A 13,727-nucleotide genomic window follows, 5' to 3' on the forward strand; every position below is an offset into this window, starting at 1 on the left:
CTCTGTGGAGGAATTTTTAATGAAATTGACCCGAAGTTTCGTTATACGGAGAGGAAAACTTCGAAAACCTCCCGTGTGGATTCTAACTCATGATACGTCTACCACTGAAGATATTTTACGTCAGCACTGTAGTTGGTGCGGGCTGGGAGCATAATTCGCATCAACTATCCACCGCTGAAATATGAATCTGGGATGAACGCATTGAGAGATGAACGCTCTTTCCCCTGAGCCACAGTGGCTCTATGTGTGTCATTAAAGCAAAAGAAACAATTTTTCACTGTACCCAATAAACATATTGTTGGAAATATGGTCTAGATGTCCTCTATATTTCAACCATGGTCCAGCAGCACTTATATGATCAGTCGTACATTTTCCTTTAACCTATATATAAAATTAAAAACAAAAGAATGATATAAAATATAATGGTAATTGCACACATCTTCGATAAACGCTTAACTTTTAAAAATAGAATATGGTAAGAGTATTTACACATCTCTTGTTTTAAAAACTCGCCGAATCACTAATACACGGATATTCAGAGTTTATGTGTTGTTTTAAAAAGAAATTAAATTTAAAAAAATGTTTTTGAGCAATATCTTTTTAACACAAGAGCAGTATTATAACGCAAGTATTGTATAACAGTTAATTTATCTTTAATGGGCTGTCAAAGGAAACGAAATAAAAAATGTTTTCATCAAAACTGATAATTGATTGTGCATGAAACGAAAGTAGACAAGTGCAAATTCAGTAATAATACAAGCGTTTTAAATACAAAAAAGTGGTAGAAACTTAATTCATTGTTGTATAATTTCTCAATTTAACTATACATTCGTAACTACCACCATGCATTATATTATCAATAATAGGTATTTTAATCGAAAATTATAACTTGTCCGAGGGGCGTCCGAGGCTGAGCGGTATCACCCGCCAAACGCAGTGCAAAGCACTGAGGTAGCGGGCTCGAATGCTGCCGTAACCCTGGATGTATTCTTTGAAATGTACTTTTCTGAATTGTTCTATCTATCCTAATTGTGAAAGGCTTATAAGCCTAAATTGAGCACACTAGCCTGCAAATGTATGTAATTCCGATGAATTTGTACTAAATAGGGTTTCCACTTTTCAGAAAAACTTAGAAACAGGTAGTAAAATATCAATGAATCAAAATGTTTCAACTAATTACCATTGATAAAAAATATTTGTGTTACAACTGACCAACTGAATTCCTAAAATTGATGTGAAATTAAAAGTTGTAAAATTTGCGATGATCTCATGAAATCTTTGTCATCACTTTTTAAATTTGTGCCACACTGTGGCAACCCCGCTATACTTTTAACAATAAACTGAAAGAAATACGTTAAAAAGAGTTGTTGATTTTTATTGGTCTCTACTTTTTACACTTTTAGGCACACTTCAAAATTACTAATTGTTTTTGTTGACGTATGCCTGTTTAAGCAGAGGGGGTGCGATTGCTCTTGTTTTCCAGTGGCGCCATCTGTGGTCAAGAATTCGACTTCTGCCACACCATACGTCACACCAGTTAATTGGGCGGACCCATTCATACATCCAGTCATTCATCCACAGATCGTAATTTTGACCTGAATCAGAGAACGATCGATCTCCAATCCAGTACCCCCAGAGGTATTGATTTGTTATGGGAACATGGAGGACTTTTGCGACTGTCACTTTAGTCACTTTACTACACGGAGAGTCTTCGGCCAGCGGGGTTCGAACCCATGAACTCTCGGACATGAGCCCAGCGTCCTACCGACCAGGCTATCCCGGCCTAAATTATTAATTAAACTGTTACTATGAATTATTAATTAAACTGTTACAATAAACATTCAAGTTAAGAAATAATTTAAGCCTAGTTTTTTTCCATCATTATTATTTTGAATCTAATATGCGTTCAAGAAACTTATCTTTGATAATTGATTTAGTATAGTATTTATGTATTTAAAATTTTTTCCAGTGGTATATGTACTATTAAAAAATATGAGGCCCCCCAGCTATTCCATCTTATTTTTATTTATTTATTGACAATAAAAAATTTAATAAATGTCTATTTATGATTGTACTATACAGTAATTAATGGAAACTTAAATATATAATGGAATTAATGGAAACTTAAATATAACTTTCCCTATAAGAAAAGTAAGCAAAATTTTACAGAACTAGCATAATGCGTACAGATTGTATTAGACTGAAATAAGATTGAATATTCATGAAGATTGACATAAAATGCATTTAAAATAGTTTGATTTAGAAAGACACTTATGAAACACTGAAGAGAAGATCGAGTTCCCGTTAATAGTAAATAAATAAAGAAGAGGAGAGTTAAGTTTAAATTACGTAAGTGCCTTTGATTTTACCGACTTTGTTAATCCGCGAAAATATATTTATAATCTTTGTTTACAAGTTAATTATTTCAAAGCCATACCTAATATTTTCAATTTTTTTAACATTAAGAAGTTCGATTACCTATAATCTAAAGATGAAACAACATATACACTGACATGAAAAACACGATTTTAAAAATACAGGTATATAGGAAAATATTAGAACAGAGTCATAGGATCTATTATAGTAAACCATTGTCAGGAGTCATTGTGTAGAGTTAGCATTAATTGCAATAACTGCTAACTTTTAGCAGTTTCGAAGAAACTCCAGAAATAGGGGTAAATAATAATAATGATGACTAGGTTTTTCTTTTAAAAAGTTAAAAACCGAAATCTTTTAGGTGATGGACAGGTTATGATTTGAAAAAGTACAAAAAGTGAATAAATTAGAAGACGATATAAATTGTGTCCTGAGTAATTTGCCGATAATTTTAACCTTACTTACTTTAATGAGCACTAACATATCTTCTAAATCTTTTCCATCCCATTTATCAAAAGGAGACAAAAGCTGCAATCTTTGGCTTTTGGGATCAACATCAACTTGAATAGAGGAACCATCACCTGGAGGAGGTTGAAATTTTACATCTTTCTGATTGAAGCCATTGACAGGCAGTTCTTCACCTCTCGGTTCTTCAAGCATAAATTTCTCACCTAATTTTTTTTAATAATAAAAAGTAGGATTTTTTTAAACATGCGAAATTTGAATTGAAATGTTATTAATCTATCACAAATAATTAAATTTGTTAAAATGAAGTATGCTTGCTAAAAATGTTGAAATGAAATACGCATGTTAAAAAAGTACATGATGAATAAATAAATAGCAATTGTAATAAATGAATGCTTACATTTAGCAATAGTAATAAATGAATGCAGTAACAAAATCATTTATATAAAATCATTTTGAATGTTTATTAATATTTATTACTATTTGCTCCAAAAACACTGATTAATTATGACTTAAACTTAACAAATCAGCGCTCAATATCTTTTTTTTAAAAAAAATAAATCGCTCAATATCTTTACTATATAAACATGCGAAATTTGAATTAAAATTTCATTAATTTATAACCAATAATTTAATTTGTTGGAATGATGCATTCATGTTAAAAAAGTACACATTGTAATAAATAAATAGGAATAATAATAAATAAATACTAAAAATCATTTTTATAAAATCAGTTTGAGTTTTTATTTCCTTTTATAATACTTACACCAAAAACATTGACTAATTATGACTTAAATTTAGCCAATTAGCGCTCAATATTTTTTGCAATAAATCGCTTAATATCTCTACTTTATAAGCATGCGAAATTTGAAGCAATGATATTAATCCATCGCAAATAGTTTATGACTTAAGCTTAAAGCAATAGGACCTCATTATAATTTTTTTTATTTTCTCCTTTTGAAAGATGTAAATAATTACACTACTACTTTATTTTTAATTTGCTTTTGCAGAAAGTAAATAAACGAAAAATAAATAAAAACGTTTCTTTAAACCTTGTTCTAGTTAATTTATGCTTTAAAATCATGCCGTGGTTAATTTCTTTTCAGATCTAAAATAGTAACTAATAAGTCAAGATTCCGTTTAATTTAAATCTAAATATTCAACCGTATTTTTTTCTTCATAATTTTTTTTTTCAATGCTGGTCTTAAAATTTGTAATTAATAAATGCATAGCTACTCAAATCTATGTTCGTTGAAAAAGTTTTCCCTCAGTAATTATTTTATACATTCGAAATATTTGTGTTTAAACTTTATTTTTTATCCAAATATGTCTTTGGAAATTTTTTTTAGCCATCATCCCGGATTAATAACCCTGACATTATAATCAGCAATTATGCTTTTAAATATTGCCAGGGGTCTAAAATAAATTAATGTATACAACTCTACTGAAAAATTAAGATATACAAATGTAGAAAATGATAACATAAAAAAATTTTCTTACCTTTAGAGTTAGTAAGCTTATCTGTCAAGGGATTAAAGTCCAATGTACCAGCAGCAGAGAGAGCAACCACCATTTCCGGTGAAGTTACAAAAGCATGAGTCTCTGGATTGGCATCATTCCTGGCAGTAAAATTACGGTTGTAGGAAGAAACTATGGTATTTTTTTCTCCCTTCTTGATATCCTTCCTATTAAATCAAAACAGTAATTAAGTAACAACTGAGGGTCATGAGTACATACATATTATTTAGAGTCCTTGTAAAACAGAAGAGGAAATAAACAATATAGTATCTAATAAGAGTCACAAATAGTTGTATAACAGACAATGTCAGTGTCTGTTATAAAATGATGATATGTGCATTAAGTAAATAGTTTAAAATAACTCCCAATAACATGTGCATTAAGTAAATAGAATATAATGATAGCTGATAAAACAGTTTGGTAATATCTGTCATACCGGTGGTTTTGTAAAGAGCTTCATCATAATTATGAACACTCGTCTTAGTTATGTTATTCTTGATGAAAATAAAGTTACTTAGAGCCTCCAAGTACCACCTCACGGAGTAAGGAGCTGTCCATAATCTCTAATAGAAAGATTTAGCATTTTCATGTCTAAATACCAGTACATACGCCTTGAACTGCGCATAACCGCAATGCAGATTCGGTAATAGCTGTCAAAGCGGTGGTTTTGTAAAAAGCTTCATCACATCTTGAGCACTCATCTTAGAATTAGTAGATACTGTTAATCTTGAAGATAATAAAGATATTTAGAACTTTCCCACGGAGTTCAGAGCTTGCCAGAATCTCTCATTGAGAGCATTTCACGTGCATTTAACATATTCACGTACTATTCTCACACGTTCCTCTTGAACTAACTGAGCATGACAGCAATATAGATTCCTCTTATTACGCTTGCTGCGTTACTCCAGAACATTCGTATATAAGTGTGCTGGATGATACGTATAAGCGTTATATCTTTCAAATAGTGTGGCGAAAAGTAATTTTTAAGACTAATATTATAGTAATATAACTGCAATAGAAAAAAGATTGAATTTTGAAATTTTATCAGCCCTTTGCACTTGAGGGTGTTTTCCGACACCTAGCACTCTAAATGTTAAAGTTTTTGCACTTTAATATTTATTAACCACTTTATATAATCGTCTCTGTGTGTTATATGGTAATTGTGGAAACTATGTGCATTTTCTTGAAAACCTTTAGTGGCTTAGTATTTTATAATCGGCCCAATTCTCAGTTTACAACAATCAAAGCTCCGTAGCCTTGTAATTTTGAACCTAATCTAGTAGACAAGGAAACTCTTGAATCAAGTATTCGGACTAACTTCGCATGGGATTTTTTCGATGAAACAAGCCCTCTTTGCGTTACATGGAGAGGAAAAGCACGGTAACCTCTCACGGTTAACTCGGCGGGAAGAAGATTTTAACCTATAATCCGTCTACCGATGAGGATATTTTTAAGTCAGAACTGTAGTCGGTGCGAGCCGTATGTGCTATTTGTATCAGCCAGTAATATTTATTGCATTATGGTTGATACAGCAATTGTATCAACCATCGCTGGAATTCGAACGTGGCACCACATTGGGAGCCGAACGCTCTTTCCCCTGAGCCGCCACGACTCTCTTCTTTTTTTCATTTTATTTTGTAACCCTCATCCAGCGGCTAACCCGATTCTGAGTTCGTGACTATCTATGTTTAACTTTGTAGCCTTGTAATTTTGAATCTAACCCAGAAGAAAAGGGGATGTGCAAAGGGAATGACTTACCTATCCCACTGACCGATGCAAGGACCACAAGCACTAGCCAGAAAGACGCCGCCAAAGTCTTTTAATGCTTCTGCCTGAAATTGCATAATGCGAATTTCGAAAATGGTAATTCATTCGATTCAGACTTATTCAATTACATTCTGTAATTGGAATGAGTCAAAGAACATAAATGATTCAGAAACAAAATGAAGATAAGAGCAGTTTGTTTTAATATATCTTACAAAACAATAAAAAACTGCAGTGAAATCTTCGAATGGATTAAATAATAATATTTTTTAAGACTAAAGAATTAAGAAAGGAGGCTAAAAGAAATTAAAATTCTTTCAATAGTAAGAATATCAATCTGAAAAATAAATTTATTTATAATTTAAAGCTTTAAATATCTAACCATGATTTTTTAAAAGAAAAATTTCAGAGCAACTCACTGTTATTTTTATTAACTAATGTTTGTAAAAAACAATTGTGGCATATGTATTAAATTTTATCAGCAACTTAAAATTGTATTTGAGGCCAAAGGCAGGATAACTTCATTCTAATGACATGATTACAAAGCTTCCAATTCTAAGCATAATTACGAATTAAACAAAGGATAGGGTATTATTAAACAATGGATAGGGCAAAGCAACGTAAACCAAAAATTATGCTCTTTGTTTTTTACTTTAGTCATAATTGGATAACCTAAATAGTTCAGTTGTCCCTCAAAATTATTATAAAGGTGAATAAATTATAGTCAGAAAGCTGTGTTCCATGTTTTTAAAATATAATTATTAAACGTTCCAGATCATCCCAATAATTTGATAACTCATATATATATATATATATATATATATATATATATATATAGTCCTATTATAGATAAGTGCAAATCTTTGGTATTTAAGTTGTTGTTAAACTAGGAAAATATCCACTTCTTTGATGATAAGAAATTTCATTTAAAGAAATTTTGAATGACCCTTGGATACTTTAAAATATCTACAATTTTTAAAATGATGGTCTATGCAAATAAAATATTCTTATGAACTCTAATGAATTATAAATATTCTTATGAATTCTAATTAATTATAAATATTCTTATGAATCATTCTAAGAATTTTTAAGATAATTCCCAGGAAAACTTTTCCACCTAAATGATTATTAAATCGAGTCCTAATTGGTTCTTCTTGACGTGGTAGGTCCTGATGTGTGACTACTCTTATTTTATTTTCAGAATCTTTGACAAAATTAAATTAATAAGCAATGAAAGAAATATGATAAAAAAAACAAAACTTGTATAATGATGTTAGTTTTATCATAAACCAGCTGCAAATTCGTTCAGTAATAATTTCCAATTCAGGTTTAAAAATTAAATGTTGAAAATGTCCCACCTACACGTCAATACTTGGTTATCTTAAAGTATTGAGGCAATTAAGAAGCAAGATACTAAAAACTATTCATTCAATCAAAAATTCAATTGAAAAATTTCACTACAACTTTTTAAATTTGTTAGAAACAGTACAAAGCTGTAATTATATAGAAATAATCAATGTATAATTAAACGGGAGTATAAAGTTTAGATAAAAAAAATGTAAGTCTGCAAATTTAAAAACATCGTATACATGTATTAATATGTTAATCAGTTCGTAGGAATTGGAATTTATAAGGTTTTTAAAATAAAAGGAGAGGAAGTCTAGGATTCTTTTCGTTAATGCAGAATTATAAATTCAGTTTAGTTATTTTGTGATAGGTTCTGCAGCAAATTGAAATAAAAGTCGAACATAACTACATAATTTTTATTTCTGAAAAATAGGGTAAGCGGTAGTTAATGGTTGTGTAAGCTATTAAATGGGAAGGACAGTTCTCAAACTTTATCATCAAACTTTAAAAAACTGCTTTGATTGTATTTAACATCTAAATATTTATTAAAATTTGTTGATGGCCATTGATTCCTTTGTTACAGAAAAATAAAATTATTTTTCCATTAGTGTGTTATGTATCGGTCTTGTTTCGGGTTATTAATATCTTATAATGTAATGATCTACGAAAAAAAAATATTGGGTAAAATAGTTCTCACAATTATAAAGTTGATAAAAAAACTGTCATTCATACCTGTCCATCTCTTTCGATTGTATCTTTTATCTGAAGTGATCCCGGAGTGACGTAAAACTTGGATTTTGCCTTTATTCCTTGCTCAAGGATTTGTTTGGCTACAGATGCAGCTCTCGACATATCTTCATAGCTACTGTTCGTGCAACTTCCGATGAGTCCTGAAATTCAGTAGCAAAAAAATACGGTTAAGATACAAAGAAGCTCATAAAGCAATCATGTTACAGAAAACAATTACGAATAAGCAATGATAAAGTAAAATGGTTATTGTCACCTTGGTACAATTCAGTTTTCAGAATTCAGTAACTACTCAGCATATTCAGTTCAGTTAAACTAGAATTCAGTTCAATTAATGACATTTATGGATGAGTGCATGGCTTAGCATGATTTATACCAGGGATGGGCAAACTTTTTCGGTCGAGGGCCAAAAATCGAAAAAAAAGATGTTTGGTGGGCCAAATAAAGCTTTCAAAATTTAAAAAAAAGCGAAGTTTTAATTTAAATATTTAGTGAGATGAATGAAATTACGATTTCATTTTTAAAAGTTCCTTATATTAAGGTTCGAAGTGAGATGTGCTTATATTAAGGAACAAGGCTAAATGCTTTTCTGTTAGTCTACTTCTGAAACGATTTTTTCTAAGGTTCATAGTTGAATTTCTAAGGTTCATAGTTGACTTGTTCACATATATAAGATTAAGCAAACATAGCGCTGATTTTCTGGGAATGAAATATTAAATTTTGGAAACTAGCTTTTGGTAATGATTTGTAAAACTTTGGCATATTTAGAAACAACTGCTTCAGATGATTGTTAGATTGTCCACTCGTTGGATCTGAAAATGCGCTGTCTGCCAAATTTGAAGTACAATTTACCTATATTAGATTCCTCGAGAAAGACAAACGCTAGTTAGAGCCAATCTAAGGCTATTCTATGAAGAAGCTCTGCTTTCAACATTTTACCAATTGAAGCTGTCTGTGCTAACTATTTCCATCAATTTATGTTTTGTAGAACAAAAATAGAGAAAGTAAAAAGGTCATCAGTACTTTGTTAAAAAAGGAAAAACAGAAATAATTTTAAATAGTTGACAAGAAAATGGATGTATATTGCTTATATTTGCCACTGATCGGCAAATTAAAATTCTATCCGCGGGCCGGATAAAACCTGCCGGTGGGCCACAGTTGGCCCGCGGGCCGTAGTTTCCCCATCCCTGATTTATACCGTCGGTTTCTAATTTTTTTCGGCTACGGAACCCTAAATAATCAACGTTTTTTCGGTAGAACGCCGACTTTATAAATAAAGTTTATTAAGGTAATTGCGGACGTTATAACCTATAATTGACTTTTTTTAAAATATTTAATTGGAATTATAAAGATTTTTAATTGTTTTGTTGATAATCTGAAATTATGTTTTATGTTAGTAGTCCTTGTGCTACATCTGGTCTAGTTATGAATTTGTTTTTGGTGTATATACCTAAGTTGAAAATGAATAAAATAAAACAAATATGGGTTTACTTCAAAAAGAAGACTTAAAATACCTGCTATAAGCGTCGATAATGATTACTAGGGAAGCAAATTTTTTTATTAAAGTTATTAGTTGTTTTTATTTTGTTTTGAAAAGCTCAATGGGAAAAACTGATGCAAAATCTTATAAATGTTTGTTCTTTTCCTAATTTGTTCAATATATTGTCATTAGACAAACTACATTTTATTTTAAAAAATAGCATTTCTGTTTTTTGGCATTTTACTTGAAATAATTTCGCAAAGCCAACTGAAAGATTAAACAAATTATGAATTATGTGTCGGATCTAAATATAATCTGAGGTTTCAAACTCAACACTGATTATAAAAAGTGCTAACTCGTGGAACCCCTTTAACTCTTCCATGGAACCATAGAGTTCCGTGGAACACCATTGAAATTTTTACTCAGCTGCAAGCAAAAGACAAGGGGAACTTCTGGATTAAGTATTGGAAGAAACTTTGTCTTCGTGGAGAACTTTTTGATGGAAATAACCCACCTTTAAGTTACACAGAGAGGAAAACCATGGAAAAAAAACCCACGGTTAGCATGACCGCAAGGGGACTATAACTCCTGATCCGTCTACCACGAAGGATAGTTTAGTTTACGATAGCACTGTGGTTGGTGTGAGCCATGTGCAGAATTCGTTTCGATCAGTCATCGATGGGATTCGAAATCGGGTCACCTCACTGGGAGGCGGCACTCTGTCCTCTAAGCTATTATGGCTTAGATATTATTGAATAATGAAATATCTATAACTGGTACAGTGATTAAAAACGCCAAGTGTATGCATCCTTTGTATCCAGGTGAACCAACTGAGATATCAAGGTACAATAGCTTTATTAACCATCCATTAGTATGTGGCGTTAGCTTATACTTTGTCTTGTAACTTTTAACAAGCACGATACATGTTTTGACGTATTTCAAATAGATTTTGATGGTGCAGTTAAATTTAAGCATTAGGTTCTGCATTAGTCAATTGCCAAAAAGAAACTTACCAACTGCAACATCTGTCGGCCAATCATTCCTCTTAGCATTTTTCCCCAATTGAGATATCGTATGTCCAAGATCGGGAGAAAATGGTCCATTTACGTGGGGTTCCAACTGTAAACAATTTTTAATATATAGGGTAAACTTTGGACCAATTTTATTTCTTATATTTTTTATGTAGAAAGTAATAATTTTAAATTTCATGAGAAATACGCAATAAATTTGTTTATTAATTTAATTTAATTGCAGTTAATCGCAGAAATTTCTTTAACTTACAAAATTTCTTCACACTTAATTAAAAACATTAGGTTAAAACACTTACTTCATCGAGGTTGATTTCTATCACTTTGTCATATTCACATCCTGGATCTGGTGTTAATAGATCGTAGTACTGATCTGATAAATTTGCTATTTCTGAAAGAAGAGAGTTATTGATCGTAAAAAGTTTATTATATGTTATAAAGTTACTTACTTTATATAACATGCTGTTATAGCTTTTTAAAAGCTGTTATATAAAAGCTGTTATAACATGCTGTTATTATTTTTTTTTCTTCCAAATTTTATGTCAATAAATGCGTTTCTTCTATAAAACACAACGTAAAACGTTTTGGATTATCATACTAAGCCTTTAACTAAAATACAGATACAGAATCTAGTGTCTTTAGAGTAGACAATATTTAAAATTAAGTGATTGCTAAACCAGATAAATATACACTTGCTTTGATTAGTAATTTACTAAAACTTTACTTTTGGCTGACCATCTAATAGAAGCCATATATTTGAAAAAATGTCAACTTGAAAACTTTTTGACGGCGTTCCTACGGGTCTTAAAAAAATTAATGTGGTGCATGACATCTTGAGCTGATAGGGGCGCTTTCCTCTCATGAACCAGTTGTTCGTGGGCCTTTGAACTTACACTTTTATTTTTCTAAAATATTTTAACTTCGCATGTTAGTTTTATGTTACTATTAGTAATTGTCGAGAGTTCCATTAAAATAAGCTCAGAAATGTTTTCTTTATCGTAATTTAATGACTAGGAGAGATTGTCCAGTTAGTCGCCAAATAATTAAATTATGATAAAAGTTACGATTGTACTTATCTGAAAGCAGTTTTTGAGAATAATTATTAGAAAACAAAAAATAACAAATAATTAAAAATTATATAAATAAAAGGACCTGATGTTCAAAACGATGAAACAGTTTACAATAGGTAAGCGCCATTAAAATTTAATCCTTTTTCTGTAGTTTTGAGAAACTTTAGCAGACATTTATTTATTTTTTACAGATCGTAGCTGCCCTGTTTACTAAACCTTTCTGAATATTCAACTAAGCATATAACTAAAGCATTTTTTTAAAAAAATCTTTTTTCTTCTAAAAAGTAGAAAGAAATTTATTTTGCTTTTAATTAACTTTTGACTTTTATCTAATACAATCGTAAATACCACAATATAACAATAAAAAAATTTATTTTCCCTTTTATTGTAGTTTATGGTACCGGGCCATTTAGAGCCGGGATAGCCTGGTCGCTAGGGCGCTGGACCCATGCCCGAGAGTTCGAGGGTTCGAACCCCGCCGACCGTTAAATCTGTCGAGTCGCAAAAGTCCTCCATGTTCCCATAACAAATCAATACCTCTGGGGGTACTGGATTGGAGATCGATCGCTCTCTGATTCAGGTCAAAATTACGATCTGTGGATGAATGAATGGGTGTATGAATGGGTCCGTTCTATAAACGGGTGTGACGTATGGTGTGGCAGAAGTCGAATTCTTGGCCATAGATGGCACCACTTGTAAGCAAGAACAATCGCAACCCCTCTGCATAAACAGGCATACGTCAACAACGGGCCATTTATGTAACACATTGTACAAATATGGTTACTTCTTTGATTACAAGTTCATATTTCTATTCATTATTTTCTACATTTTTTAATTAAATTGGTTACATATGTAAATCTGGAATATTTTATCGAAGTGATATTGTAAAACTTCTTGCGATCATTACCTTCTCTTCGTGTTGCAATCAAGTAGTCTCTCATTCTTCTGTTATATGGGAAAATGGAAGTAGTTGCTCCAATTTCTGCTCCCATGTTACAAATTGTTCCCATGCCTGCAATAAATTTATAGAGTGGAGAATTAAATATTTTTTGCTGTTGTTGAGGGATATAATATTGTAGTTTTCTCTCGACATGCTAGTTTTTGGGCAATTTAATAATTTATTTCTTACCATAAATTCTTTAAAATTGGCTCGAATGAATAATACGTGACCCAACTTCTCTTGTATTTAGAGAAGGCAACAACGCGTTTCAATTTGAGTTGCGATACGTTAAGGTCATATGTTTTTTCTGTTTTAAAATTGTTACTTTCAAAGAGACAAGTTTACGCAAAGGCTGGATAAAAGTGTGGAAACACTTCTACACAATCTCTATGAGAACAATTTTTCTTTCATCAAGCAAATCTTTTGGAAAGTTTTACGTGGTACAGTTTGAAAGATCATGTCTGAAGCTTTTAGTAATGGTGCATTTTGTACCCTTGCAAAATTTACATCGACCAAAATAAGTGTAGGAAGTTAAAAGCTTTCTTTCTTTTTTAAAATACCACTATAATTTCCGAAAGTATTTTATATTTATATCGTAATCCTATAATATAATTTAAGAAATGCTGAACTTGAAGCTATAATGCCGAGACTATGTCGAAACTTGAAATATTTGAAAAAAATATTTTGGCCGAAGACGCTTATATTCTGCAGAAAACAACAGTATTTCTTAAAATAACTCAGATAAATTTATGTAGCTTTTGTTATTAATGATTTCAAGAAGCCAGGAAAATGACAACACAAAAACCTACTCACCTTGAAAAATTTTTTGAAATAGATTTTGAGTCAGAAAATTGGTTCTTTATTCATGCAACAAGACATGTTCAGATAGGAGGGTATCTAATCCATCTATTAACATAAGATATTGATTCCAGGCCCTATCTATTTTGGTTATAAATCACTAAATAAAAATAGCCAGAAAAATGACAGATTTT

The 13,727-nt window shown here is 31.1% G+C and overlaps 1 protein-coding gene across 1 annotated transcript in view; it reads right to left on the bottom strand.

Moving 5' to 3' along the window:
• The window catches only part of LOC107450825 (aconitate hydratase, mitochondrial), a 34,833-nt gene that overhangs the window by 4,539 nt on the left and 16,567 nt on the right, over window positions 1–13,727 (bottom strand). The window contains exons 11-18 of the mRNA XM_087150388.1: window positions 12,703–12,807; window positions 11,025–11,116; window positions 10,711–10,816; window positions 8,203–8,360; window positions 6,118–6,191; window positions 4,342–4,526; window positions 2,842–3,047; window positions 284–381 (exon numbers count right to left, since the gene is read on the bottom strand). Of these exons, the coding sequence (XP_087006514.1) occupies window positions 284–381; window positions 2,842–3,047; window positions 4,342–4,526; window positions 6,118–6,191; window positions 8,203–8,360; window positions 10,711–10,816; window positions 11,025–11,116; window positions 12,703–12,807 (1,024 nt within the window). The remainder of the gene's footprint in view (window positions 1–283; window positions 382–2,841; window positions 3,048–4,341; window positions 4,527–6,117; window positions 6,192–8,202; window positions 8,361–10,710; window positions 10,817–11,024; window positions 11,117–12,702; window positions 12,808–13,727) is intronic.

Source organism: Parasteatoda tepidariorum, chromosome 8, assembly GCF_982258835.1.
Source record: "Parasteatoda tepidariorum strain Cologne lab strain chromosome 8, Ptep-v5.0, whole genome shotgun sequence".
In the NCBI taxonomy this organism is placed as follows: Eukaryota; Metazoa; Arthropoda; class Arachnida; order Araneae; family Theridiidae; genus Parasteatoda; species Parasteatoda tepidariorum.